Source organism: Candoia aspera, chromosome 4 (genome assembly GCF_035149785.1).
Source record: "Candoia aspera isolate rCanAsp1 chromosome 4, rCanAsp1.hap2, whole genome shotgun sequence".
Classification (NCBI taxonomy): Eukaryota; Metazoa; Chordata; class Lepidosauria; order Squamata; family Boidae; genus Candoia; species Candoia aspera.
Genome location: NC_086156.1, coordinates 118,333,483 through 118,361,434, shown reverse-complemented (window position 1 = coordinate 118,361,434; position 27,952 = coordinate 118,333,483). Strand labels below are relative to the sequence as shown.

At 56.9% G+C, this 27,952-nt stretch overlaps 2 protein-coding genes across 3 annotated transcripts in view; one reads left to right on the top strand and one right to left on the bottom strand.

Moving 5' to 3' along the window:
• Positions 1–52: 52 nt before the first annotated feature.
• On the top strand, positions 53–27,024 carry EPHB4 (EPH receptor B4). Its single transcript, XM_063301747.1, has 16 exons — positions 53–211; positions 10,612–10,682; positions 12,551–13,232; positions 15,399–15,554; positions 15,658–15,987; positions 16,736–16,860; positions 18,327–18,483; positions 19,154–19,256; positions 19,597–19,667; positions 19,839–19,952; positions 21,872–22,119; positions 23,356–23,571; positions 24,085–24,234; positions 24,961–25,154; positions 26,359–26,514; positions 26,599–27,024. Exons 1-16 carry the CDS (start codon positions 157–159, stop codon positions 26,720–26,722), a joined length of 2,952 nt encoding a protein of 983 aa, XP_063157817.1. The 5' UTR covers positions 53–156; the 3' UTR covers positions 26,723–27,024.
• The window catches only part of MPDU1 (mannose-P-dolichol utilization defect 1), a 64,109-nt gene continuing 39,989 nt past the window's right edge, over positions 3,833–27,952 (bottom strand). For both annotated transcript variants that reach the window (XM_063301742.1, XM_063301743.1), the window contains one exon: positions 3,833–3,842. The gene's annotated coding sequence lies outside the window, so the exon portion shown is untranslated. The remainder of the gene's footprint in view (positions 3,843–27,952) is intronic.

Sequence of the window (27,952 nt, the reverse complement as noted above, 5' to 3'; positions counted from 1 at the left end):
CAATGAGGTTCCTGGACTGTGGGATTAATTTTTCCGGACCCTGAGCGGGCTTTGAGGATTACAATCCCGCCCCCCCAAGATTTGGATTAATTTGGATTTTTTGCGTCTGCCGATCCTGGTTTGTCCCCTGCATGAAATTCTGGAGCTCCTGGTGCGATGAAGTGCTGGTGGCCCCTCTGGTTCCGGATTTCCCTGGTGCTGGCGGTGGAAGGTGAGTCTTGAAAAAGTGCCAGGAATGGGCTTGGATACGAACGAGCTCCTCTGGAACTTTGTGCAAACTCTTTGCACACACACGCGTGTAATGCGTTCCCTGAGACTCCTACTAGGGGGAGATGGGAGTTTCCAGGGGGAGGGGGCAGCTAGGAATCACAGTCCCTGGCCTCCCAGGAGGGAGAAATCGTCCAGGGAGCGCCCCCCCCCGCGCCCCCGCGGCTGGATCCTGTTCCCGAAGAGGGGAGCCTGGAATTCGCCCTGGCAGATATAAACCCGGCAGAGGACACCTTTCTCCCGCCCCTCCCCCACCCTTCTGTGCCCCTCCCCCGCTCTATTTTTAAAGTGGCTGTTCAAAGTGTTTAGAGCCCTGCATTGATCGCGTTAATGAAGCACTCCTGAACGATCAATTTCCTTTTTCTGATATTAACCAGAATCTGCCCCCCCCCCCACCAAAAGGGCAACGATTTGCAGTCGGGCTTTCATCTCCAAATTCCCCTCCTTCAAGGTCTCCCCTTCCCCAACTGCTCTCAGTTCTTTTCCTCCCCAATCTCTCCCCCCCACCCCACCCCACCCCCGCGCCCCAACTGCCTCCCGGGTGACTGACTGGCTGCTTTTCTTCATGGTCGCTTCCTTCCTTTAAAATTAAAATTGCTTCTTCTCTTCCAAAATTCTGCTTTGCAAGTGACACACCGTGCTATGGTGGCCTCCAGAGCAAGGGAAGAATTTTAGAGTGCCCTAGGTTGGGGATGATGGGACCCAGACACTGGTCCTCTGGGTAGAGGTCCGGGCCCCTTGTGGGTCCAGAAGATGAGAAGAGCTGGGAGCGAGGAGCCCCCCTGTGGCTCACCCTTGCAGGAAAGTGGGCACCTTAATCCAGGGAGGGCAAAGGTGGTTGGTGACCTGGGTCCGTGGAATCAGCTGGTGGGTTGTGGGGATGGGGAGGACCCCTTCCCTTCCTGCCAAGAGATCCACTAGGCCCTTTATAAGACCTGTGCTTGATCTGCAGGATCTTCTCTTTTTCTGCCAAAAAGGAGATCTGGAAGCTGGCCTTCTTGAAACCAGCACCTGCAAGATGCACTGGACAACAATGCCCATCATCCCCCAATAACACAGCCCCACCTTTCCGCTCCCAGGGACTGCAGCCTTAGGGAGGCGCTTTACTTTTTGACTCAGTCTGTGATTTCCCCCAACAGTCTCAGGCAAACGGGGCTCCTGCTTTGATGGGGGAGCTTTCTGGATTCTCCCCCTTTCCAGCCCAGGCCCCCCTTTCCATTTCTCTCTTCCCCTCAATCATCACCCACAGCATCTGGAGGAGAATCTCATTGAAAAGGGATTAAGACTGGACCAGAGAAAATGTTTTTTTCCAGGTCTGTTCCTTTTCATCTCCACCACAGACAGAAACACAAGGAAGCCTGGGGGTGGGGGGAATAAACACTTGCCTCCCCCCACAGCTGGGATCAGAGGTCATCTCTTTAGCACAATGTGCCCCTGACTTGCCAAGCTAGACGGTAAACCTCCCTCCTCAGTTACCCCATCCCGCCCCACCAGTGTCCATTCTACAGGCTCCCCCAAAAGCCATCCTGAGTTCCTTCTTGGGGGTCAGATCACCCCCAGAGCTGTGAAGGGGCGCTGGAGCATGGAACACAGGGATTGAATCCTTCCAGCCACATGGGGGTTATTCAGAAGTCCCCGCCCAATTCCAGTGTCCTTGAATGGGCTTTTTGCTTGTCCGAACAGCCTGGCCTGGGGCTTTGTACCTCTGTCCAAGACCTTGGGCTTGGGGCTTCCAGCCTCTGCCAGTTTGCCAAGGTCCCCCCACCCCTGCACAGGTCCTGGCTGCCAGATCCTAAAGTGTCCTCCCCACCCCCACCCACCCCACCTGCTTTCATTCCATCTGCTCCTAATCTTTGGCCTGAGATCTCCCCGTGGGCAGATTCCAGCATGGGGCGGGGGTGCCTAGTTGCTGACTTCTAGTGAGGCTGTTGCATCGCTGGGGTTGGGGTGGGAGGATAAATCCTGCATCAGTGGATGGAGGGACCTCAGGTGAGACTACCTGCCCCTCCGCCAAATCCCCTTCTACTACATCCTTCCTGGGCCCTCAAATGTTGGGTGGACCACTTTTCAGGATTCGCTTTGTGGATCCCTCCTGCCACAGAGATGCCCTGCTATCAAGCTACAATCCCCCATATTGGTAGTGGGGTGCCAGGGCATGTACTTGAACCCAGGGCCGCCGGCAACAGCTGTGGCCACAGCATGAGAGGCCAGGAGTCCCACCATCGGCCTTTCTCGACTCCCAGTGTAACTACCTTGCTCCGGGGGCAGAGATGCCCTTGCTGCCTCGTCCATAGACCCCATCCGAAAAGCAAAAAAGGTCCCCCCATCAGTGGGCGTGGCAGGCCCTGCATGTCTCCGCTCTAGCACCTCCGCCTTCCCGGCTGTTTGCCTTGCTCAGCTGTTTACCCCCAGAAGGCAGGCGAAGGGTGGAGTGCCTGGGGCTCCCTGGGCCGCTGCCTCCTCCTTTATTAGACTGGCCTGCTGCCACGCCCCTCCCCTTGGGCTTGCCTTACTGTGGGACCCCAACACCCCATCCCTGCAGAGAGCGGAGCACCAGGCCCATAGGAGGGGTGGAGATGCTGCTCAGGCACGGGATCAAAATGGAACCCGGGGTGGCTGTCCAAGCAAGGCGTGCTCGCGCGTGGTGGGTAGCAAGCTTTCAGCGGATCATGGGCACGGGTTGCCCCGGGCAGTCCTGGGCCTGCAGAAGGCCCCGTCAGCATCACGGGGTCCTGCAAACAGCCCGGAATGCAGCGAGCAGAACCGGCCGATGCACCTCTCACTGCAGAGAGTCAGAGGCGGCTTTGAACCCAGGCAGCGGCTCTTGCATCTGAGCAGGCCGGTAATCCCGCTGCTTCTCGGGGAGGCGGCCATCAAAGGCAGAATCGCCCCCCTGCCAACCCACCTTCGCAGCTCATCTCCCCGCATTACGTTGCTTGCCCGCCTGCTCAAATGTGCTCTGCCCGCTTGCAAAGGCTGGGAGGCTTCAAGCTTCCTCAGCTGGGCGCCCACCGACCCTGGGTGGTAGCAGCCCCCCGCCCCTGGAGGGTGCCAGGTCGGGGAGGGGAGCCACAAAGCATAGTCGGGGGGTGAGCCCGGCACCTGCCCAACCGGGCACCCGCTTGAGTGCGCCTTGCAGCAGGAAAGGAAGGGGGGAATTGATAACCTTGAGCTGGACCAGGGCCAGCACCAAGGCCGGTTCCCAGCCATGGGGATGGGAGGGAGGTGGGACTCCTCCTTGGGGTGCTGTTTCCAGATCATCCGGGTCCAGATAGCTGCACTGGGAGGTGGGCAAACACTCGCGTGCTTCCTGGGGTTTGAACTCTCCGGAGGGCTCCCTCCACCACCGCCAAGCAGACCTTCTGGGCAAGCCTCCATCAGGAGGTGCAACGCAGAGACGGCTGGAAGGAGGTGGCAGCGTGTTGCCTCCCCTCGGATTTTAGAGGCTGGTTGGCTGATAACGTGCCATCACGTTGGGGCTGGCTCAGCAAGAGCACAGATAGACTTCCCCCCCCCCACAGTCTGTCCTGATCCTGGTCCTTCGGTCTTCCAGCGGCGCCCCCTCGCCGCAGCCAGTCGCTGAATCCATCTGCCTTGCTGCTGGTCATCTCTTCTCTTTCATTCCACCTTTTTCAGCATTAGGGTCTTCCCAAGAGAGCTGGGTCTTCACTTCACGCATTTAGAGTGAGATCATTGGAGCCTGGTCACTGGTGCCTGGAGGGAGAACCCTGGGCTGGTTTGCCCAGCAATCCATCGGCCCGTTTCCTTGACTGCCCACGGTATTCTCGGGCATCTTCTCCAACACCAGCGTTCAAAAGCATCAATGCTCTTCCTATCCTGCTTCTTCGAAGTCCAGCTTCTGCTTCCATGGAGTGTTCCAGGGATTTTAGGGGTGCCCTGCCTCCTTAGTGGGAAGGCTTTGTTCAATGGCTGGGCCAAATGGTCTCTGGTGCACCCTTTCTGCCATTTCTGTGGCTGAGTTCATCCATCCTTAAGCCACCGATGGTTTAGCTGTGGAGGACTGAGTAAGCCACTGGGTCTGCACAACATGGAAGCCGTAAACCATGGCTTACCAACAGTGCAGCAGCATGATCTGTTGAACACAGTTGGTTAAGCCATAATATGGTTTAACCGGATGGGTGAACCCAGCTATGTCAGATTGTTTTGTGTGTGTGTGTGTGTGCGTGCGTGCGTGTGTGTCAAAGCAAAAGCCAAGTAGTTTCTGGAAGTGATTCCTGCCTCTTCCCTTCTCTGCGCTGGCCTGTCTCCAGCTGCTTTCGCTGAATAACCCAGAGAGCGCTGCTCTTTGAGAGACAGGAAATCACAATCGCTGTGTGCTGCTGGTGACTTCACCCCCACCCAGGGCTGTCCTCCCCACTCTGGCCCTCTTTCATGGCCCCCAGAGCCCAGCCTTTCTGGGCACACCCAGCATCCCCCTGTCGTCCAGCTTTGGCAGAGGGGTATGGGCACCAGAGCCCTGCGGCTGGGGGTCCCAAAGGCTGGGCTGCCTCCAAGCTCTTCCCCGGGAGAAGGGTGCCAGCAGCAAAAGCCCACCGCCTGGCCTCCTGCTTTGGGACGGGGCCTCTGGTCTACTCTCGGCAGAGCCAAGATTTGGGCTGCCGGTTTATTTCTGAGATGGGGGCAGGCAGCACGGAATAAATGCAGCTCTGCCCCCCCTCCTGGCCCCTCTCCTCCCCTCCTGTGGGTGTGATCCTGAAGCAAGTTGATTCCCAAAGGGAGAATGTGCTGCCCCCTTAGAGAGGGTTCAAGGCAAGCCCTCCTTGGAGACTGAGTTTGCAGGAGGAGAGAGTCTGTGGTAGCTAAAAACCAGGAGTCTGGTAGACAGGATTTGGATCTCGCTTCTCCTGGGGTTGGTGCAGCAACTACATCTGCCCCCCCCCCCAGTCTACCAATTCTTGACAGCCAATGCCTTGATGCTCCCCAGAGCCGTGGATTTGTCACTGTGGGGCTGGAACAAGAAAGCTCATCTCAGCCAACAGACTTGCCAGGGTGCTGGAGACAAGGAAGCAGATCTGCTATTAGGTGCCACTGGACTTGGGGGGGAGGGGGTCTTACACCTCTTCTGAGGATGGGAGGCTTTCCTTGATCCCCCACCCCCACCCCCAGCTAGCAGAGTCCAGGTTTCAACTATTTTCAAGGGAGCATTTGCATAATGCTTGATTCGCTTCAGCTTAACCAGACCCACTTCTGCATTACACTATGTTTAAAAGCCCCGAGTGGATGGTTGCCCAGGAGGTGCCCCTTTTTATAAGCATGGGGTTTGCCCCCTCTCTGCCTGGCACTTTTTGTGATTGTTAACTCAGCTACTGGCCTTTTAGATCCCGCTATCCTGGTTAGTGAAGGCTTCCCAGGAGGTGACGTGTAGCTGGGACCTTGCTCTGGTGAATGCTTTTTTGATGGGCAGGGTGGTTCTGCCTGCCTTGGGGAAGATGAGGTGCGCCCCCTCCTCAAGAACCCACCTCCAGACCCAGCAGTTCCAGACAATTTTCGTCCAGTCTCCAACCTTCTCTTCCTGGGTAGAGTAGTTGAGAAGGCGGTAACCTTGCAACTTCAGAGGGTCCTGGGGGAGACAGATGACCCAGGCCTTCCCAGCTGAGCTTCTGGCTTGGACATATTATGGAGAGGGCATTGATTGCACTCCTTGATGACCTCTGGTGTGGTCAAGAAGGAGGTGCTGTGCTTGTCCTGGTTCCCTTTGATCTTTCAGCAGCTTTTGATGCTGTTGGTCACAACATCCTTCTGGGATTTAGGAATGGGGGGCGTGAGGTGCGATGGTTCTTCCCTTTCCTTCTGATTTGTGGGGTGCCACAGGGGCTGACGCTCTCGCCCCCCTGTTTAACAGCCTATAGAAATCGAATGAATGAATAAATAAACAAATAAATCCAGAGGAAGCCACTGGGTGAGGTCCTCTGTCGACACGGGGTTAGGCGTCACCAGGATGCTGAGGGCACCCAGTTGTGTATCTGATCCCAGATGGACCAGGTGATGCTGTTGAGGTCTTGCCTGCTGTCTGAAGACCGCTGGAGTCTGGATCAGGCGGAACAGCCTGAAATTCAGCCCAGGTGTGACCAGGCGGCTGTGCTCCTGCCTCCCCCAGTACAGTGGATTTTCCATCCTTGGTTCCAAAGGAGGCAGGAGTCTCCCAGGCCGAATTGGCACACAGTTCGGGCATCCTCCCGGGTTTGCAGCTGGCGGCTGCAGCCAAGGGGGCCTTTACCCAGATTCTCATGAGTTGCCAGTCGGGCCTTTGCCTGGTCCGGGAACCCACAGTCGCTCATGCCTTGCCTCACCTGTGGACCGTTGCAATGTGCTGCACGTGGGGCTGCCCTTGAAGAACCCTGGAAGCTTCGGGTGGCCTAGAATGGGGTGAGGTGGGCAGTGATGGGCATATCCTGGTGAGCCCATGTAGTGCCCCCACGCTGCTTCCCAGTCAGCTTCAGGTGTCATTCGGGGTGCTGGTGGCTACCTATCCAGCCGGGTTCCTGAGGGACCAGCCCTCCCCCAGATAGGTCCAGCAAGACCTGTCATCAGGGGCATACTCCGGGTCCCATCTTAAATGGATCTAAGTGCTGCACCTCCTGGTTGCAGCGCCTGTCCTTTGGAAGAGCATCCCCCCCCCACCCCCAATCTGAGCAGGGATGACCCTCCAGTCCTTCCAGCGAGCCGGAAAGAGCTGGCTCGTTCCCCGGGCACCGGGTTGGGGACAGATGTGCCTTCCCAGGGAATCTGTCCTGGGGCCACAGCCTCCTCTTTTCCTTCATTATTCTGGGTGTGTTTCTAATGTGCGCGCCACCCAGACAGCGTTGTCTGAGTCGGAGGGCCTGTAACCTTGACTAAGGATTGTGCACGTACGTCCCGGAGATAGGGCAGGAGGGAGACAGGGTGCCAGAGCGAGTGGGGCCGGGCGGACAGGTGGGAGTCGGGTGCAGGCAGAAACCCGTCTGGCTGCCCAGCGTTGGAAGGACCCGCCTGAGCTGAGGGATGAGTCCGGGCTTCCTTTCCGAGCAGGCTGTTAAAGGGGAATTTACTGGCCTGGAGACACCCGGCCCCTGGTGCAAAACGGGGTGCTGTAATTAAGTGGTGAGCACATTGGGCACCATGCCCAAGATTTAATTAATCTGCTCTGCCTCATGCAGGGTGTGGCTGCTCTCCTCTCTTTCCAGGCTGGGGCGGAGGCAGGGGATTCTTCGGGGGGTCCTGGGAGTGCCGGGGAGGAGGGCCTTGCTGGGTGGGATTCCTGCCCCCCCGTCATGGAGAGAAGGAATGGGGGGGTGGGGGTGGCTCTTGGCCCCCAGGCCCCCTTGCTCTCTTCCCAAGGAGCCCGGGAAGCGCCCTGCCTTTCTAGGCTGGCAACCGGCTGCCTGCTTTGGCGGAGTAAGATGGTCACACATCTGGGATGGATTTAGGCAGGAATGAGCATTGGGCGATGGGTGCGGAGAGCAGGGCCGGGTGCGCCTGGCGGAGAACTGGGGGGAGAAGAGTAGGAGGGAGCGCTGAGGGGGGGGCTCTCCCCAGTACAGCCTCTCAAGGAGGGAGAGTGTGTCACCAATGTGGTGCCCTCCACCTGAACACTCTTCCACCCAGGGGTGGTGGAGGTTCCCCTTTGCCTCCCCCCATGCTGTTGAGCCATTTCCTCCCTTTTGGCTCCCTTCCCACATGCTTTTGCCCTGGGGGGACATCCCAAGCCAAGGAGTCACCCTGTAATTACCCAGAATTCCCTGCTGCCATGGTTCACACCCCCTCCCCCTCAGGGTACCCCAGCATCCATTTATCCTGATGGGGAAAACCGGGGGTGGGGGGGCGTGGGGGAGTCTGGTTTTTAATTTCCTCCCTGCCCAGGTCTGCGGTGCTTAGAGCAGGTGATGGTGGAGGGGGGGCTTGGAGGGAGGGTGGGAGAAGCCCCCTGCACATGCTGCCCATCTGCCAGGTAGGCTGGGCGGGAAAAGGAGTGTTTATGGCACAGATAATGCCAGACGGGGGATCCCCGCTGCCCAGGAGAGCAGCCATTTTCAATTTTGCCACCCCCCTCCCCCCGGCTACCTCACAATGCTTCCCCCCGCAACAACCCCCCCTGAGAGGTGGGCCTTTCCTTTCTGTACCTCTCCCTGCCACCTCCCCAAATTGGGAGGCGTGAGCACAGATATGCCGTCGGAGGAGCAAGGTGCCCGTGCTCTGCCAGGGCTCCTCTGCCAGGAAATGCAGCCTGGGTGGGAGGGGATCAGCTGGAACCCTGGGGTGGGCTTTCTCCCCTTTTGTGGAGCCTGACTGGGCCCTGGGCGTGGCACCCGGGAGTCCTGGCTGCAGGCACCGCAGCCTGGCATGTTGGGGGGGGGAACATGTTTGCCGAAAGACAAGGGGGCTGTTGCTCCTCGGTGGCCTTAGCCAAGGCGAGGGTCTCTGCTGCCCCGCTGCCACCGGGGAGCGAAAGCAAGGGTGGGGGGGCCGGGGAGGGAGAGCGAGGGGCTCTTGCTGGCAGTGGCAGGGAGGGAGTTGGCTTCCTGGCCCTGGGCGGTGGCGGCAGCAGCGGGGCAGCTGTTTGGGGAAGTGACGCCCGTCCGGCTTTTTATAAATATTCCACCACCTCTGACCCTTTGGGAGCCCGGCTGCGTTCCCAGGATCCTGGATAAGGGAGGGCAGCCAAGGCCGTGACCCCGGGGGGGCTGCTGGGGGGCCTTGTGCAGGGGGATGTGCCCTGGATCCCAGGCCACCTGTCAGGGGGGGCTCATTCCCGCAGCTCAGGCCCTGGGCTGCTCGGATGAAGGAGGGGTGGAGGGCATGCGGCCCCCTGCCCCACTGGTCTCCCGCTTCCTCCTTTCAGGGCCCCCCCGGGTGCCACTCGTCTTCCGCCCCTGCTTCTGAATGGGGTGGTGGTGGCAGAGTCAGCTGGCTGGCCCTGGGTCGCCAAGGGAAGCGCCTTGAAGGTTCGCCAGAGCAGGAAGGTGCGAGGAAAGCGAATCTGATCCACGCCCTAGAAAAAAGGCGGATGGAAAGGCCTCGATCTGAGTCGGGCTTTGAACTTCCTCATTTGCATCGCCCTGAACAGGGAGGCGTTTTAATTCTCGTGCAGATGCCCCACCAGCAGATTCTTCCTAGCGTTTGTGCAATCACCTGGCCTTAGTCAGGGAATTTTATGGGATTGGGGTGGGGGAGGGACAGTCGCCTGGACCATTTCTGATTTGCTTTCTTGCCCCCTCCCCAAAGAAATCTCTGCCAGAGAGGCAGGCAAACGGCTGACTGGCACCTTTGGCTGGGAAGGCTGCAAAATCATCCCTCCATCTTGTCACGGCTCGGCTGGATTCACGGACAGGCTGAGTTCTGTTAGGCCAAACGTGGGAACCCAGAAAGTGGGTGCGGGCTGTAAGGCGAGAGAGAGTTATGTGAATGCAGCGGCTTGCATTGCAATTTGCCCTGGGATCTTTGCAAATGAAGCTGAGGTTGAGGAATATAAATAGAACGGCATAAAGTAAATATTCCGGATTTGCATGTGTTTATAATGCTGCCCAACCTCAGAGAGGCCTCCGTGACCTGGTGGTTCTACCAGGAGAAGCGTCATCCCTTGGGGACGCGTTCATGTTTTCTTGGGGAGGGTGAGAGGCAAGCGCCATAAGGCAGGAATGCCAAGGGGGTGAGGGCAGGATGGGTATTCTCTGCTTGGGGGGGGTGACAGTTTGCTTCTTTCCAAGTTTGAAGCTGATCACCATGAAAAGGCCAAAGTTTGCTCAAAGTCATGCAGGTAGTCCTTGTTTAGCGACTGCCTCGTTTAGCGACCGTTTGCAGTTATGACGGTGATGAAACAGTAACTTTGCAACCAATCCGCATTTATGACCTTCACAAGTCTGTAAAGAAAAGGAAAGCTGAAGGAAGATCACAAGCACCATCACGGTTTAACTTAGTGACCGCTTCACTTAACCACCAAGTTGCTGGTCCTAGTTGTGGTTGTTAAACAAGGACTACCTGTAAACCCTCACAGAGCACATTTGAGAGGTTTTCCCAGTAGACTGCAACAAGTTCACACAACTGGGGGTGTCTGCAGGGTGTGGTCAAGAACACCTTGACTTTTTTTGACCGGGCACTGCTGCTCAAGTAAGCTTTTAAATCTGGTTATGCTTTTAAGAGGACCATTTTGCATTACGACTGAGCTTCCCTTGTTTCGCTAAGGAAATTCCTAGCCTTGGGTGAGGATCCCCTTGTTGGTTGAAATCTGCCTTTTCTACCCATGAAACCCTCCATAGGTTTTGCCCTCTGACCTGGGTGCCCAGGGGCAGGGCAGGGATGCTAACCCTGGGCGGATGGCACTCAGCCTTTCCTCTCTCCTTCTTTTAGAAAATCTCATGAACACCAAGTTCGAGACGGCCGACTTAAGATGGACAACTTACCCCACTCTGGATGGCCAGGTGAGGGGCAAAGGGTCCTGGAAAACGGGCACCGGGTTGTGTCTCTGGCCTGTCCCGCAAGGGCCAGGAATGATGGAGATTTCAGTCCATTCTGTCCAGGGAATGGTTGGGAAAAATCTGGCATTAAGGCGAGGATCGGCAGCTGAGGGATTTGCACAATAGCACGGGTGCAGGAGAGACAGACAAGCCTCGCCACATTCTGTCGGGCTGCCAAATTTGGCAAGACATTTCTTTGAACCACATTTTAAGAGAAATTGGGAGCATTCGGCCTGAGGGATGATTGCATTCTCACATTAGGTTTTGCAAGAGATCACCACAAAATTTAACGGCATTTTTAATGAAAGACCAGTGGGGGGTGGGGCCGTGGGCATCTTTTAAGGGTGTGCCAGATATTCTTGTCCCCCACCCTCATCTTAGACAGCTTAAACCAGTGTTTCTCAACCTTGGCAGTTTGAAGATGTGTGGAGTTCAACTCCCAAAATTGAGCTGGCTGGGGAATTCTAGAAGTTGAAGTCCACGCATCTTCAAGGTTGAGAAACCCTGCCATAGATGGAAGGGTGATCACATTTGGTTGGTAAGTAAGTAAGTAAGTAAGTAAGTAAGTAAGTAAGTAAGTAAATAAACAAACAAACAAACAAACAAACAAACTTCCCACTTTTCTATGCATTTAAAGAGCAAAGGGGCTTCTGAGCTTACACAGAGAGCCTTTGCCCTCCCTGTTGAGCCACAGAAGAAAGGCGCCTTCATATTCCTTGTCCTTTTTAGCTGCCACTCCTTCCAAGCAGCTTATGGGTAGAAATGTTCAGAAGCACAAAAGGGCTGCCCAAAACAAAGAACCAATACAGCCCCAGCACCACTAGCAAATTCCAGCTCAAATTGAATTATTCCTCCTGAAACGAACCAGTCGAGGAAAAACGTTTTTGCCAGAGGGCCGGGAGGAAAGCTGAGTTGCTGCCCCGGAGGCACCACAAGGCGCATCATCCTGAGCCAACGTGGTAATTCTGGTTGGGGAGACCCGTTCTGGAGCACCCTTTCCGGATGCTGACCACCTGATCTCAAAACCTGTCATGGGAATTTATAAATTGGTTTCCTGCCTTCCATGATGACTGTAAAAGGGTCCCAGTGGCGGGGGGTCGCAATCTGGGGGCAGATTCACTAGGGAAGAAGGATTTCTCAGGTCCCTGGACTTAAATTGCCCCGGTCTTGAAAAATAAGGCTTAGCATCTGGAATCGCCAACTGGTCAAGCCAGCGTTTCTCAACCTTGACAACAGAATTCTGGGAGTCGAAGTCCACACATCTTCAAGTTGCCAAGGTTGAGAAACGCTGGGTGAAGTGATCCATTTAAGGGCAAAACATGGCTGGTTTGGGCCCACCAAGAGAGGTAACGCATCTCTGTACCACCAGGACATCAGGATGCCATTTCCTGTTGCCCATGGGACATTCTCCTGCTGAAAAGACCTAGACATTAGGTGTACCTTATATAAATGCAGGCTCCCCGTGCAGACTTGATCTCGGTGGAGGGAAGGGCAAGAGGAACGGGAGGGTGCCAGTGTAGCACCCTCCTGCTTGTCTTCCCTGGACCTTGCCCCTGCCCTCCCTCGGTGGCCACAGGCGATAGGCCAAGGAAGAGGTCGCCCATTAGCGGCTACCGATCGTAACTTCTAAGGGCAGCCTTGGGACCAAGGGCTAGGGAGCTCGTTTGGGCTTGGTGGATTTGGGGATCCAGGTTGCCCCACTGAGCTTTCCCTCCTGTCCAATCCTACGTTGGGGGACAGCTTCCCAGTTTAACTGTCCTGCCCGAGAGCAGCAGCGCAATTCTGAACGCCACACGCCGCCCTTGACCTGTTTGGCCCTTTGTCCCCGGCAGTGGGAAGAGCTGAGCGGGCTGGACGAGGAGCAGAACAGCGTGCGGACCTTCGAGGTGTGCGGGGTCCGCCAACCCAACCAGAACAACTGGCTCCGGACCACTTTCGTCCCGCGCTCGGGCGCCACCTACGTCTACGCCGAGTTGCGCTTCACTGTGGTGGAGTGCTTCTCCATCCCGCAGGTCACACGCGCGTGCAAGGAAACATTCAACGTCTTTTTTTACGAGGCCGACTCTGACCTGGCCTCGGCCACCTTCCCGCCCTGGATGGAGAACCCCTACGTCAAGGTGGACACGGTGGCGGCCGAGCATCTCACCCGGAAGCGGGCGGGCATGGAGGCTTCCGGGAAGGTGAACGTGAAGACCCTCCGCGTCGGGCCCCTCTCCAAGGCCGGGTTCTACCTGGCGTTCCAGGACCAGGGCGCCTGCATGGCCTTGCTGTCCGTGCGGCTCTTTTACAAGAAGTGCCCGGCCGTCACCGTCAACTTCACACTGTTCCAGGAAACAGTGCCCCGGGAGCTGGTCATGCCGGTCACCGGGCAGTGCGTGGCCAACGCCGTCAAGACCAGCTCCCGCCCGCTCAGCATGTACTGCCGGGAGGACGGGCAGTGGGCCGACCAGGCCATCACCGACTGCGCCTGCGTTGCGGGCTTCGAGCCCTCGGAGGAGAGCACCAAGTGCCGAGGTGCGGGTTTGGGGGGGCGGAACGGGTGGGGGCGGTTGCCGGTCCCTCGCAGCAGCCTTGGCGCTGGCACAGCAGGCATTCGTGCTCCCCCCACCAAGAAAATGCCTAGGAGGTGAGATGGAGCTCTGGGGGACCGGGGGGACAAAGAGCCGCCACACTTTGTTTCCATCAGCAGGCAGCCAGAGTGTGTCTGGAAGCCCATAAGTGGGTGAATGAAGTGGGAGGTGCCTTCTTCTTTGACTGGGGCTGAGAGGTAGACTACCCCTGAGCATGCAGGTTCCACACAGCAACAGGGAGGACCAGGAGCATCGGGAGGGAAAGAAAAAGGCTTCTGTCTCTATTGGTGTTTTCTAGACCTCAACCTTTCACTCCCTCCTTCCGGGGGAGGGGCTCTTGCAGCTTTCCTCGCCCCCCTGCCCGTTTCCTTGGCCTCCTAGGCCCCTTTTCCAGCTCTGTGAGCCCAGCTCCTGCACTCTGCCCATCTGCTGTTGGCACGTGGGGTGGGGGCAGGGAGCATTCCTGGGCCCTGGTGGGGGAGGGGAAAGCAGGTTGGGGGCAGGGCAGAGTTGGGGAAGGGCTGGGGGGCCCACCCTCTTCTGCCCTCTGTGGGTCAGAGAGAGGCATCCAGAAGCCCAGACGCATCAAAGCTTCTCCTGCAAGACCGAAGCAAAATCTGCCCTTCCGGGTCCTCCGGGAAGATGCCCTGAGTTCAAGGGGCGCAGAATGGGGGACACAATGGCCCAGGAGGGGGAGAGGAGAGAAGAAGAGAGTGGGGGGGCGTTGTGCCCCTTCCTCCCGCTTTTCTTCCAGGAAGGCCTGTGGGGGCCCCCCACCTCCCCTCCCCACCTTGCAGCTGTTTTCTCTCTCCCTCCAGTGCCCTCGCCTCTCCTGGACTGTTGGGGCAGGACGGGGCGGGGGGGGGGAGGTCTTCAGCTCCTGCGGGTGGGGAGGGCTGGAAGCCCCAGGAATGCCAAATATCTGGAGGTCAAGGGTAACCAGCCAGCCAGCGGGGCGGGACGGGGCGGGGCACGGGGGGAGAGCCCAGAGCAGGTTGCTGCAGGGAGAGGCCCTTGGAGCCCCCAGCGAGCAGCACTGAGCAAGGGGAGGGGGCTCTTGAACGGAGCGGCTGCTTTGTCTGCCCTCCTCTTGGGGCCAGGACACGCATCCCCTCCCCCAGATCCCCCCTCCCTGCCAGAGGAGCAGAGCTTAGCAGTATCTTTGGGGGGGGTCCCATTCTGAGGACGTTCATAGAAGTAAAAGTCTCAGAAACAGGGGAGGGGATGGGCCGACTCTAGAAGAAGGCCCCACCCTCAGGCGCCCTGCCTCAGGGGACTGGACCCACCTGGAAAGCCTCTGTGGGGGAAATGGGAGCTCGGTGGCCCGGCAGCCCCGGTTGGGAAGGGCTTAGCCAGAGCACGGGCATGTCTTTGGGCAGGCTTCAAAGGGCACCTTAGTGGGGGCAACCAGGGGCCTCCCCGGGGGAATTGGGAGCTTTAAAGTGTGAGACAGATGCCTTAATTTTGTGCACACTTTGGTGCCCTTTTATCCTTAACTCCTGCACATCTCAAAACAATAAAGGTGGGATAAAAATTAAATAAATAAATTGGTGTTTCTCAACCTGGGCAACTTTCAGATGGGTGGACTTCAACTCCCAGAATTCCCCAGCCAGCAGATGGGTGGACTTCAACTCCCAGAATTCCCCAGCCAGCAGATGGGTGGACTTCAACTCCCAGAATTCCCTAGCCAGCAGATGGGTGGACTTCAACTCCCAGAATTCCCTAGCCAGCAGATGGGTGGACTTCAACTCCCAGAATTCCCTAGCCAGCAGATGGGTGGACTTCAACTCCCAGAATTCCCCAGCCAGCAGATGGGTGGACTTCAACTCCCAGAATTCCCTAGCCAGCAGATGGGTGGACTTCAACTCCCAGAATTCCCTAGCCAGCAGATGGGTGGACTTCAACTCCCAGAATTCCCCAGCCAGCAAGCTGGCTGGGGAATTCTGGGAGTTGAAGTCCACCCATCTGAAAGTTGCCCAGGTTGAAAAACACTGCCTCAGAACAATGCAAGAAAAATTCCTGCCGCCATGGGTTCTGGGGGCTGGGGGGAGATCATCCCTTTGCCCTCCAAGCGGGAAGTGAGGCTGATCCCCCCTTCATTCTTCTGCAGCCTGCCCCGTCGGCACGTTCAAGGCCGTCCAAGGGGAGGGGGGGTGCCAGCCCTGCCCCTCCTTCAGCATGTCCACCTCCCCGGGGTCCAGCGAATGTTCCTGCCGCATCGGGTTCTATCGGGCGACGAAGGAGCCGGTGACGAAGCAGTGCTCCAGTGAGTGGCCGCGGGGCAGGAGGGTGAGGGCTGGGGGGTGCTCGGGGGGGTGGGGGGGCAAAGGCTCCCCAGGCCTGACCCTGCTCTCTCTTCCTCTGCTCAGCCACACCTTCTGCCCCACGCAGCATCGTGGCGAAAATCAACGGTTCGGTGGCCGTCCTGGAGTGGAGCGAACCTCTGGAAAACGGTGGCCGGGATGACATCTCGTACCACATCAGCTGCAGCGAGTGCCCCGAACAGCAGAGCTGTGGGGAGTGTGCCCGCCTGGCCTACGCCCCCCGGTCTCGGGGGCTGATGGGCCGCACGGTCACCGTGGAGGGCCTCCAGCCGTACATCACCTACTCCTTCCAGATCCAAGCGGTCAACGGCGTCTCTGACCTGAGTCAGAACCCACCCCAGTCGGACTCCATCAATATCACCACCAACAAAGACGGTAGGCCGGCTCCCGTAACAGCAGCGGTCAGCCCGGCCAGCTCCAAGCAGGCCTGACCAGAGGTGGCCTAACGCCCCTCCGTCCACCCCAGGAGCGTTCAAGGGTTGTTCCAGACACAAGCCAAATAGAAGTACCGTCTGCTAAAGTGGGATAGCAATGAAAAATCCATGCCTGGGCTTGGTCGTAAGTCGAGTCACCATGTGACCGGACCTGATTTTCTGACCATTTTTACGGTGGTCGTTAAGCAGATCACCGTGATTGTTAAGGGAATTCAGCTTCCCCAATGGGCGTTTTTTTGCCAGAAAACAGTGAAACCATGGCAAAACGCAATCATGTGACCACAGCATGCTGCAACCAGCTGTAAATGTAAACCAGTTGCCAAGTGCCCAAACTGCAATCATGTGACTGTGGGGGGGTGCGCATCATTTTGCGATGCTTGGAAGTGCTTTACAACATTCCAAGGCTGTCATAACTTTGGACCATCATTAAACGAACGGTCGTAAGTCGAGGACTACTGGCACGGGAAAGTGTTGATTTGGGGGATTTCAGTAGCCAAGTCTGTGACCTGGAGGAGTCTGTTGGGTTAGGCTATGATATCTCGGCTGCAGGCACCAGGCCCAACAGAGGATGGCAGCCAAGAGTTAGAGGTTTCTGCCTCTCTCAGCTGCCACCTAGTGGTGGGGTTGATTTTTGCAGCCCAGATAGAGCTGCCCTAAGCTCGGGCTCACAGTTCCTTTTCTCTTGCCAGTCCCCCAGCCCGTTTCCGAGATCGAGGAAACCTCGGTCAGTCCCAGTGGGGTCACCTTGGCCTGGCCGTTTATCCAGCCGCCCACAGGGAGCATCTTGGACTACGAGGTCAAGTATTACGAGAAGGTGAGTGGGAGCATCTGGTTCTCCTGGCGGGTCGGTCCGGCTCTTCCTTGCGCAGTTCCTCGGCAGCCAGCTGGGCAAGGCCGGTGCCCTGGTCCAAGGGGGCTCCCGGATCTGGACCCAGGCAGCTGCGAGGGGGCAGCAGAGCGGCCCAAACCTCCTCCTTGCCATCTAACGGCGCTCTGGATTTGGGGGGCGCACCAGGCCTTTGCAAGAGACACCGAGGTTGCTGTTCACTCCCAGCTGCTCTGGCCTCGTAACTTTGAGCCGATTCGGCGCATGCTGAGCGAAATCGCAAATATTTGCCCGTGGAAACGTAGACCTGCATCGTGGCTCTTTTTTTCCCCCTTCACTCAAGAATTCAGGGGATCAGGCTTTGCTGAGAACGGTCTCCCTTTTAAGTTGAGCAGTAAATCCCCAGCCAATATTTTTGTGGATGAGCCCCTCGGGCTCTGACGCTCCTTGGAAGCCAAATTCGCCCTTCTCCTCCGCACAGGAAGAAAGATGCCCTTCTGAGGATGCGGTTCCCACCTGCAGCTGCATAAGCCCTCGCTTTATGGGTTTTTTTCAGAGCTGAAATCTGCTGACAGATTAATTGGTCAGTCAGACTGCTTTAAAGTTGATCTGTCTGATGATTGATCTTTTGTAATCCACTCCAGGAACCCGTTTGGGGCCGAGGAGTGGGATAAAAGCATGTTTTAAATGAACCGTTCCTCAGCACATCGCCTTAGAAATGCACCGGTTAGACACGATGTCGCTCGATAGCTCTCTTCCCCAAGACGACACAGGGAAGGGAGGCTGGATTCTGCTCCCCATAATCCTCAGCCAGGTGACTGGGGATCGCGATACTTGCAATCCACTGCAGCAACAAATCACCAAGTTGAGGGAAGCTGCCTTACCCCAACCCTAACCCATTTTGCTGTTGAGCAAAGCTGCGAAGGAGCAGCGTGCGAGGGCAGGACTCGTGTCAAATCAACGTTTTTTATTAGGATTGAATTAGACTCTGGGTTTTTCTTTCCCTTGAAAGTGAAAACATTGCCCTTTGGGCATTCTTGGAGTTAATTAAGCTTGCTGGAAAGGGAACAATTAGGCAAGTCGGGGCTCCTGGATGACTCTGCAGCGTTGTGGCTCTCTGATCAGGGGGGCTGGCTCTCCAGCCCTCGAAAGCATCTCTCGTCTGGCCTGACTCAGAGGAAAGAGGCCTTTGTGCACAAGTGGAGGACAGTTTTCAGTAAGGATTGCAGGCTGTTTTGCAACTAACTTTTGCAAACTCTTCCACCTGGGTTTCTGGGACCGACGTTGCAACATTCCTGGAGATGGGATAGACGGGCTTTGCCTCAAGAGGGGCCAAAAAGCACCATCCATTGAGAAAAGGAAGTACGGGAATATGGGCTCCGAGGGGGGGTTCTCCCAGGGAGCCGGAAGAGTGAACTAGGGTGGGGTCTGACTCCCAATCTCTCCTCCTGCAGGGTGTCGGTGGGCCCATGTTTGTGAAGACCTCCGAGAACCGAGTGACTCTCTCTGGGCTGCGCCAAGGGGCTGTCTACATTGTGCAAGTCCGGGCCCGTTCGGAGGCAGGATACGGAAGCTTTGGGCCTGAAAAGGCCTTCCAGACCCAAGGGCCTGGTAAGAGCCCCTCGCTGCAAGCGTCAGGCCAGGCGGCCGTGGCCACAAAGAGTGGACGTGGTCTTCACACGCTCCCTTCCCTGGCTGGGCACTAGGTGAAGCCTGGAATAGCGCTGGCTCTTAAGATAATCTATTTCCACCCAACAAAAAGGGAATGTGTTCTGGAAACCCATCTGAAGCCCAATTGGTAGCCCAGTTGAAGCCCAAATAAAACCTACTGTATACAGTATAAACAGAACTCCAGATATTCTTTTAAAGCAGTTTTTAAGATGCAAATGTACAAAAAACCTGCTTGAACGTGTGTTTGCTTCCCCCATGACTTTTTCTGATAAAGGAGTTGGAGGTTGTAAACTGAAAAAAAAAAAAAATCGGTGGGGACCTGATTGCTCATTCCAAATTCACCAAAGTCCTTGAAAGATGCGGAAAGGCCGTGCCATAGCACGCTCCATGGAGATTTGTAATAGGTTTGCAACAAAACCCTTTTCAAATGATGATAAAAAAGAAAAAGGCAGTTCTTCCCCCCCCCCCCCAAGTTTTCAGGCGTTCTTATCCACACCTTATTTTGCCCGTTTTTGGCTCTAAGTCTTGATCCGGATCAAGTCCAGTCCCTTCCCATCATTCCTTCCTTCCTCTGACCACCCCATCCCTCCCTCTCTCCCCCCTCCTGCAGAGTCAGGGAACGGCACAGATAAGTGGGCCCTCATTGTTGGCACGGCGGCCTTAGGGACCCTCCTCATCTTGGCCGTGGTCATCGTAGCCGTGGTCTGCCTCCGGTAAGGCGCTGCTTCCCAAACCGGGGGGGAGGGGCCAGGAGAATGTGGGAGGGATCTAGCCGCTGAGCCAGGACTAGGGAAGCAATGGGATGGACATGGCCAGGCAGCTGGGAATTCTGGGCATGGTGCCCAAGGTGGTCTTCTGTGAGACAGCCAGGGGGAGGAAGAACAACTTGTGGGATGAAGGAGTCAGGACTGGCCAACCGGATGCTCAGGGAGTTGAGGCATGGGGATGTGGCTGTGGGAGGAGCTAATGGGAGTGGGAGGGGCTAGGTAGGGAGTAGGTGGGGCTGCAGGCCGGCAAGTTGCCTTTGACGTGTCTTTTTACCTCTCCTGGCAGGCACCAGGGATCCTCTGCCTCGCGAGAACAAGAATATTCAGACAAACCTGGACAGTACTTGATTGGACATGGTGAGTGTGGGAAGAGGTGTGAAGTGGGGGTCTCCAACTGTGGCATTGTGGGAGGGGGCTGGAGGGGAGTTAACTGGGCATCTTGCCCTCCCAGCAGCCCTGTTGGACTGGCGAGGTAGGATGTGTTGGGGCGATCCCCGTTAATGGCCGCCCTGCCCCCTCTCTGCACAGGCACCAAGGTCTATATCGACCCTTTCACCTACGAGGACCCCAACGAGGCCGTGCGGGAATTTGCAAAGGAGATCGATGTCTCCTACGTGAAAATCGAGGAGGTCATTGGCGCAGGTGAGGATCTGGACCGTCGCTCTGCCCACCTTCTGCAGGGCCCCAAGAAAGGGCGGAGGCCTCCAACTCCCCCTCTCTGTCCACAGAAGGCGGCTGGCATGTTTCTTCTGTCATCCGTCCAAGACTCAGTCTCCTTCCGGGCCCTGAAGCTTTGGGGTGGTGGGATTTCTTAGGGGAACCCGGGGGGGTCAAAAAAGTCAAGCGGGCAGCCAGGACTATGCATTTTTTTATGGGCATCATCACACCCATAAAGGGCTGCTTCAATCATGTAACTGTGGCCGCCCCCTTGACTTTTTAACACCTCCCCTGCAGACTTTCCTGATGGGCACAGAGGCAGACCTCAGGGGATGGTTCAGTAAAACATTTTCGAGAACAGTTTGTTCACCCTCAAGTTCATTCTCTCTAAAAAAAAGGAATTTTTTTTACACAAGGCATAATTCGGTGTCGGAATTTGCTACCATGAGACTGGGGCTGGCTCCCAGCTTGGCCGGGCCCATTTGCCGAAGCCCTGGGCGTTGCTGGCTCTTTGCCTTAGGGGCAGCAGGGCTGCTGGGAGACCAGGGGCTTCCTTGGGCAGCCGGTGGGCCACTGGGAGAAGAGACCGCTGTCTGAGATGGGCCAGGAGTCCCATCCAGCCGGGCATGGCTTACACTTATGATAACACAATAGTGTTGCCCCATAACACTGATGATATTCTAGAGGTGACGGACTCGTCCCTGGGGGAGCTGGGGGTGTTGACGACCGACAGGAAGCTCTGGCGTGGGCTGGTCCATGAAGTCACAAAGAGTCGGAAGCGACTAAATGAATAAACAACAACATAACACTGATGGGATAGTTATTAACAAAATGTTGGTAATAAAAACCAGCGACAATTGCAATAACCAGTTGAAGGACATTAAAAGTCATCTGGAAAGTGCCATCTCAGCAGGGGGGACGTGAAAGGAGGCAGGCTGCCCCCACCCAATAAATGGGCCCTGTTCCTCAGTTTGGCTAGAATGCGCAACTGCAGTTCCTCTGGCGTGGAGAGAGAAGCCCCTCCTTAAAAACCATCCTGCAAAGTGCGGAGAGGTGAGGGTCTCCCTCTTGACAGGCCCCTCTGGTGGGGGCCTTATTTATTTATCCCTCTTACGTCCCACCCTTTCTTGAGGGATTCCAAGGACTGCTATTCGTTTGATCCACACCACCATGACCCTGCGGGGTAGGCAGGGCTGGCCCAAAGTCGCCCCCGAGTTTCCATGGCTGAGTGTGGACCTGCCCTGGGCTGAGCCAGCGTTTCAGCCGGCAGCCGTGGCCTCGTTCTCTAGTTCAGCCTTTGCCAACCTGGCCGGGCCCGGGTGTCCAGAATTTCCAGCCAGGCTGGAGGGCTCCAGGTTGGGAAAGGCTGCCCTGGGTGGGAGGGACCCTGCACAGAACCCTTTTCCTCTTCCCCGCAGAAAGACCCAGCAGCGCTGAGTTCATCGGCTCCCTGATTTAAGATACCTCCGCAGGCTGAGATTATGATCCGTCTCAGTGGGTTGCAATCAACTGAAATGCAAATTCCAGCAGTGGATTAACACAGTGTAGAAGGAGCCGGTCGATTTGAAAAGGGAAAGGAAAAAGCTGAAACTGTATTTAGTATTTCAGCCGAGGTGGCAGTGGGTGGTTGTACCCGCTCAGTCATTTGGGGCACTGCTGGTCCTTCGTTGCCCCGAAAATCGACTCTTACCCCAGGAAGGTGTTCAGCTGAACAGTTTTTACAAGTACCTAAAGGGTGTAACTGGAGGGATCCGACCAAGTTCAGGAGGAGCCTTTCCCTCCCCGCCAGTAACTTTCGAGGCAAGACCTTGCATTTCTTGGGACTCTTGAATTAATATTTAATTCAACGGCCCCCTTGCTCATGGCAGCCGTCTCGCTCTCTGCTTGACATCCGACTCCCACAGGTGAATTCGGAGAGGTCTGCCGTGGCCTTCTGAAGGTCCCAGGCAAGAAGGAGATCTACGTGGCCATCAAGACCCTGAAAGGGGGCTACACGGAGAAGCAACGCCGGGAATTCCTCAGCGAGGCCAGCATCATGGGCCAGTTTGAGCACCCCAACATCATCCGCCTCGACGGGGTCATCACCAACAGCGTCCCCGTCATGATCATCACTGAGTTCATGGAGAACGGGGCCCTCGACTCGTTCCTGCGGGTGAGATAGGAGAGTCTCAGGGAGGCAAAGGCTTTGGTGAAATCCCTTAATCCAAAACTCAGCGTTGTGCCCTCCAGATATAGGAGGGGTATGGAATACCAGTTTGGTACATAGGTAGTCCTTGCTTAACAAACACAATTGGGACTGGAATTTTGGTTGCTAAGTGGATCCCACCTGATTTTACAACCTTTTTTGTGGCAGTCGTTAAGCAAATCACTGCAGGCATTAAGTGAACCATGTGATCGTTAGGCGAATCACATGGTCCCTCACTGATTTTGTTTGCCAGAAGCTGGCCGGGAAGGTTGAAAATGGTGATCACATGACCACAGGACGCTGCGCCAATCATAAATGCAAACTGGTTGCCAAGTGCCCAAATTGTGATCATGTGACTCCTGGGAAGCTGGGACAGTCGTAAGTGTGAGGACAGGGTGTAAGTCGGTTTTCCCAGCACCGTCGTAAGTCTGAACCATCACTAAACAAATGGTTGTTAAGCGAGGACTACCTGTAGTGGTTAAAGGCACCAGGCTAGAAAGCAGGAGGCCTTGGGTTCTAGTCCTGCCTTAGGCACAAGGCCAGTAGAGTGACTTTGTGCCAGCCCCTCCCAAAGAAGAAGGCAAAACACTTCCGAAAATGCTGCCAAGAAGTCAAGTCTGACTCCAAGGCACCTAATAAAAAATAGCTACCCATAATCCCTAGCCAAGATTTGAGGGGTATGGATTTGGGGAGGGCTATCCCAGCAGCACATCTAATTAAAGCCTTCCAGCAGCTTAAACTTCTGAAAAATGTTGGCTGTGTTGCATACATCCGATGAAACTGAGCATTCCGACCTGAGATTGGTCCCAAGCATGTTCCTCCTACTGGGTCCCCTCGTCGATCCTCAAAGGATGGACGTGGGGAGAACAAGTGACATGCCCTTACTTTTTGCTATGGAAAGGGGGTGTCATGCATTGACTAAGGCTGGGGGGGTCTTCTTGAATCGTGGAGTGCTCCTTCTAGGCTTCACTCCCCAAGGAGGCCCGCCTGGCGCCTACCAGGAGATTGTTCTCAGAGCCAGACCTAAGACATGCTGAATTAGTTCTCCGCTCTTTGCAGTCCCGCATCTTATTTGTCCCATGAGCAGCCTGGTGTTCTGGTGAAAGCCCACCACTGTTGGTTTTGCATCCGTACCTGCCCAGTGGGTCTTCAGTCCCCGGCCCAACTCTGGGGTCCTGAGCCGTCCTTGTTGCCTTCCTGCAGTTGAACGACGGTCAGTTCACACCCATCCAACTGGTGGGGATGCTGCGGGGCATTGCATCCGGCATGCGCTATCTCTCCGACATGAGTTACGTGCACCGGGATTTAGCGGCCCGTAACATCCTGGTCAACAGTAACCTGGTCTGCAAAGTTTCCGACTTTGGGCTGTCCCGCTTCCTGGAGGAAAATTCATCTGACCCCACTTACACCAGCTCTTTGGTATGTCCAGCTCTTCGTCCTCTCGCTCCTGAAACAGGGATGTGCCTCCTCCCTGCCTCCGAGGGTATTTATTTGCCCTCCAGGCTCATTGCCTGAATCCAAGTCTGCTCAGACTTCCAAGATCTCAGCTGTGCAGGGTGGAGAGAATCAGGGGAAATGGGTCGGGGGTCCCAGGATGCCCTGGCAGCAGAGGGATCGGGCAGGGAGAGGGGCTGCCTGGATGCCTGGGGGTGGGGTGAATGCAGGGAAGGCAGAAGGCCCTGGGCCCCGTTCTGGGATGGCAGCACTCCCCACACACGCCTGCCTGGCGGGTTGTTGAATCTCCCTTTAAAGCTCTCCCCTCTCCCAGGACATGGCCGAGGCGCTCAGCATCCAGTGAGGCCGAGGGCTAGACCCCAGTGTCGCAGGAGCGGGGCGCTGGGTCTCTCCCTGATTTCCTGCCCACTGCAGGGGGCTGGACTAGATGATCCCCATGCTCCCTTCCACCTCCCCAATTCTGTGGTCCCTCCTCAGGGTGGGAAGATCCCGATCCGCTGGACGGCCCCTGAAGCCATCGCTTTTCGCAAGTTCACCTCCGCCAGTGACGTGTGGAGCTACGGCATCGTGATGTGGGAAGTCATGTCGTTCGGGGAGAGGCCGTACTGGGACATGTCCAACCAGGACGTGAGTGGTCCCACCTGGGATGGCCGGGGGGGTGTCTGGGCCCCCGAGTGCCTCTGTCCCTTTCCCCATCTCCCCTGGCTTTGCTCTGGGGGGGCTGGCGGCATCTTTGCTGGTCACCGTGGGAGAAAGGCAGGAGACCACCTCCCGCTCAGCCCGGCCCCTGCCCCCTCTGCTCTCCGCCACCTCTCTGGCCTTCATGTCCCAACTCCCTACCCTACAGGTAGTCCTTGCTTAACAACCATTCATTTAGCAATGGTTTGGACTTAACGATGGTGCTGTAAACAACTCCAGTCCTCGCACTTATGGCCATCGCAGCATCCCATGGTCACATGATTGCCATTTTCAACATTTCCAGCCAGCTTCCAGCAAGCAAAATCAAAGGGGAACCACATGATTCACTTAACAACCATGTGGTTCGCTTAACAGCCATGCTTAATTACTGCAGTTATTCGCTTAATGACCACCGCATAAAAGGTCATAAAATTGGGTCTGATTCGCTAAACAACTGCACTGCTTAGCCATCAAAATTCCGGTCACAATTGTGGTCGTTAAGCAAGGACTACCTGTAAGGGCCTTGCTCCACATTTTCCACTGCCCGGATCTGATTTTCCCACGGGCACCCCGTCCATGGGCCCCAATCCCCCATTTATGGAGGATACACCTTGCCCTGCCCTCCTTCCTCCTCACCCCCAGCACTTCTCCTGTGGTGCTTCCCTCCTTCCCCAGGTGATCAACGCCATCGAGCAGGACTACCGGCTACCGCCCCCCACGGACTGCCCCACGTCTCTGCACCAGCTGATGCTGGACTGCTGGCAGAGGGACCGCAACGCCCGGCCTCGCTTTGCCCAGATTGTCAACTCTCTGGATAAGCTGATCCGGAACCCAGCCAGCCTCAAAATCGTCTCACGGGGAAACGGAGGGTGAGTGGGAGGCCCCTGGAACTGCTCAGGGCGCTTGGCGAGGCGGGAGGGGGGCAGGGCTGGCATCGGCCTCGCTGTGCCCGTTGGCTCTGTGGCTTTTCAGGTTTGGAAAAGGGGTCAGCCTCTTCCGAACCCTGGAAAAGCTGAGCTGGCGGGAGGAAGAGACGATCCTTCCATTCTGCCTGGAGTTGTGGCTTTACACCCAGCCAGCTCTCCTGCTCCTAATGGTTGCACCACTCCCTGGAGAACGGGTTGTGTGAATCACGAGGGGCTGGATAGAGTCTGCTCAGGGTGGCCATTGCAGGCTTTGGACCAGGCCACAGTGATGACACGTTTGCACTGTGGTATCATGTGTGTGATGTCCCTCACACACACACACAGACACACACACACACACACACACACACACAGGGGTGCTGGTGGGCTCTGGAGAGTCAAAGAACGGGGTGAGCATCAGGGCTCAGTTCCCCAACCATTGTCTCAGCATGATGACTGTAAGCCAGGGATTCCCAAACTTTGTCGTATCACAACCCCCTAAAATGGTATAAGTGGATGCACGCAATCCTCCTCATTAATAAAACTAAAAAGATTTTTGTGGAGTCCTCGACTTACGACCATTCATTTAGTGACCATTCAAAGTTATGACGGTGCTGAAAAAAGTGACTTGCAACCAGTCCTCGCACGTGCAACCGCTGCAGCGTATCCGCAGTCATGTGATCAACATTCGGGCACTTGGCAGCTGGCTTGTATCTACGAGGGTTGCAGCGTCCCGGGGTCACATGATCACCTTCCCAGCTGACTTCTGACAAGCAAAGTCCATGGGGGAAGCCGGATTCACTTAACAACCACATGTTTCACTTAATGACCGTGGTGATTCTCTTAATGAGCAGCAACTGCAAATTCCCAGGTGGTGGTTTTTTGGGAGGAGAGCGAAGGAACTTCTGGTGGGGGAGTCAGACACGAGGCAAATTCGCCCCCTGCATCATGGGGGGAGATGGGGGAGGAAGAGGGGCTCCTGCCACCCAGAGGAGGGGGGAATGGGTGGGAGCATCCCAGCCTCTCCCAGCCCAGGGCCCTCCAGATGTTTGGGCCACTGACTCCAGAGTTGCCACCTGTCTTGCCTCCCTCCTCTGTGCCGCAGTTCCCCTATGGGAGAGCCCCCCGCCCCCTCTGACCCTGACTGGCTGCTGTCCCCCCCTCCCAGGCCGTCCCACCCCCTGCTGGACCAGCGCCTGCCCCACTACTCTTCCTTCGGCTCTGTCAGTGACTGGCTCCGCGCCATCAAAATGGGCCGCTACGAGGAGAGCTTTGCCAACGCCGGGTTCACCTCCTTCGAGCTGGTCAGCCAACTCTCCTCCGAGTGAGTGCGGGGGTGGGGGTGGGGGGCGGAAGGGGAGGAAGGGACCCGCCTAACCTCTCTCCCCTCTGCCACTTCCTTCCACAGAGACCTGCTCCGGATCGGAGTGACTTTGGCCGGGCACCAAAAGAAGATCTTGTCCAGTGTCCAAAACATGCGTGTCCAGGGCAAGGCGGGCTCATCTGCAGGGGCCAAAGCGGGACAGTACTGACCAAAGGCTTGGCCGGAGAAGCACAGAGTCGCCGTCTCCACCTCTTAACCCTTTTTGGGGAGGGGGCAGCAAAGAGCAACGGGCTGGGGAAGACGCCTCCTCCTGACCCCCCACGCCAGCGCCCATCTGCCCTGCTCCTCTCGCTTCTCCCGATTTATTTCGCCCTTCCCCACTTTGGGGAAGGGTTCCCAAGAAGATGTAAGGCCCGACGGACCTTTGCAAGGACCTTCTCGGAAAGATTCGTTTTCAGTCTGCTTCTCCAAGGGCCCTTTCATGGCAAGGGAAGCTGGGTCCTTGGGGTGCCCCCCCTGGATGGGTGCCGTGAAGGCCGTTCGGGCGCTGCGAATTGGGCCCCTCCCTCGGCCAAACTCCCAACATTCGGCGCCTCAGAGGGATGCCGGGCCAAAGATGAGCTCTCCCTGGCTGGATGCCCCCAGCTGTCGGGCGCGGCGGCTGCGTTTGTGGGAGACGCCACGATGGCCTCTTTGGGGCCCTCTGATGTGGGGAGGGGGGGAGGGAGAGCCCCCCGAGGCCCCGTTTGTCGTCCCTCCTTCTGGGGGGGATGAGAAGCCCCCTTCTCTCCTCTGCTGACCTGGAACGGGAGCTGAGACTTGCGACCCGTGGGCTCTTCTGCACAGGGAGGGGACGTAGCCGGATGGTCTGTGTGGGCAGGTGGCGGCCCCCGGTGCTCCGTGGTCAGGAAGCCAAAGAACCAGGGACACTGGCCTGGGGTGGGCTGTGGAGATGCCGCCCGCGCAGGAAGGGGCTTGCTGGGGCTCCTGCAAAGTGGGGAAAGACTGAAGGGGTACCCCAACATCGGGAGGGACAGCTGGACTCCTGCCCAGCGAGCTGGAAGCCCCTGTGGGAATCCCATGGTGGGACTGGCGAAGCAGTCCCCGCCAGGCTCCAACACTCCTTGACAATCCAGCAACGGTGCCCTGCGGACGAGGGCGTGGTGGTGATGCCACAGGAGGGAGAAGAGGGATCGGGGCCAAGGGGGGGCTCCCAACAGCCCCTCGAGGCCCCGAGGAGAAGGCCCGGGATTTCCAGGTCCCGGCTGCGACACCATCGCAGGGTTAGGGCCAGCGCTGGGCTGCTCCTCGGGATCCCACCGTGCCATAGCCAAGCCTTCACAGCACCAACAGCATGGGCACTTACCGATGATGCCGCAGGAACGATCCTGTGACATCAGAGCCCAGCGTGCTGCCTGTGTCCGATTCTTTAGCCTTC

Excerpts from the sequence above, each read along its gene's own strand:
- EPHB4 (XM_063301747.1), top strand. The coding sequence starts at position 157 with ATGAAGTGCTGGTGGCCCCTCTGGTTCCGGATTTCCCTGGTGCTGGCG. Across the intron at positions 10,683-12,550 it reads ACCCCACTCTGGATGGCCAG|TGGGAAGAGCTGAGCGGGCT; the intron begins GTGAGGGGCAAA and ends TGTCCCCGGCAG. Across the intron at positions 15,988-16,735 it reads TATCACCACCAACAAAGACG|TCCCCCAGCCCGTTTCCGAG; the intron begins GTAGGCCGGCTC and ends TTCTCTTGCCAG.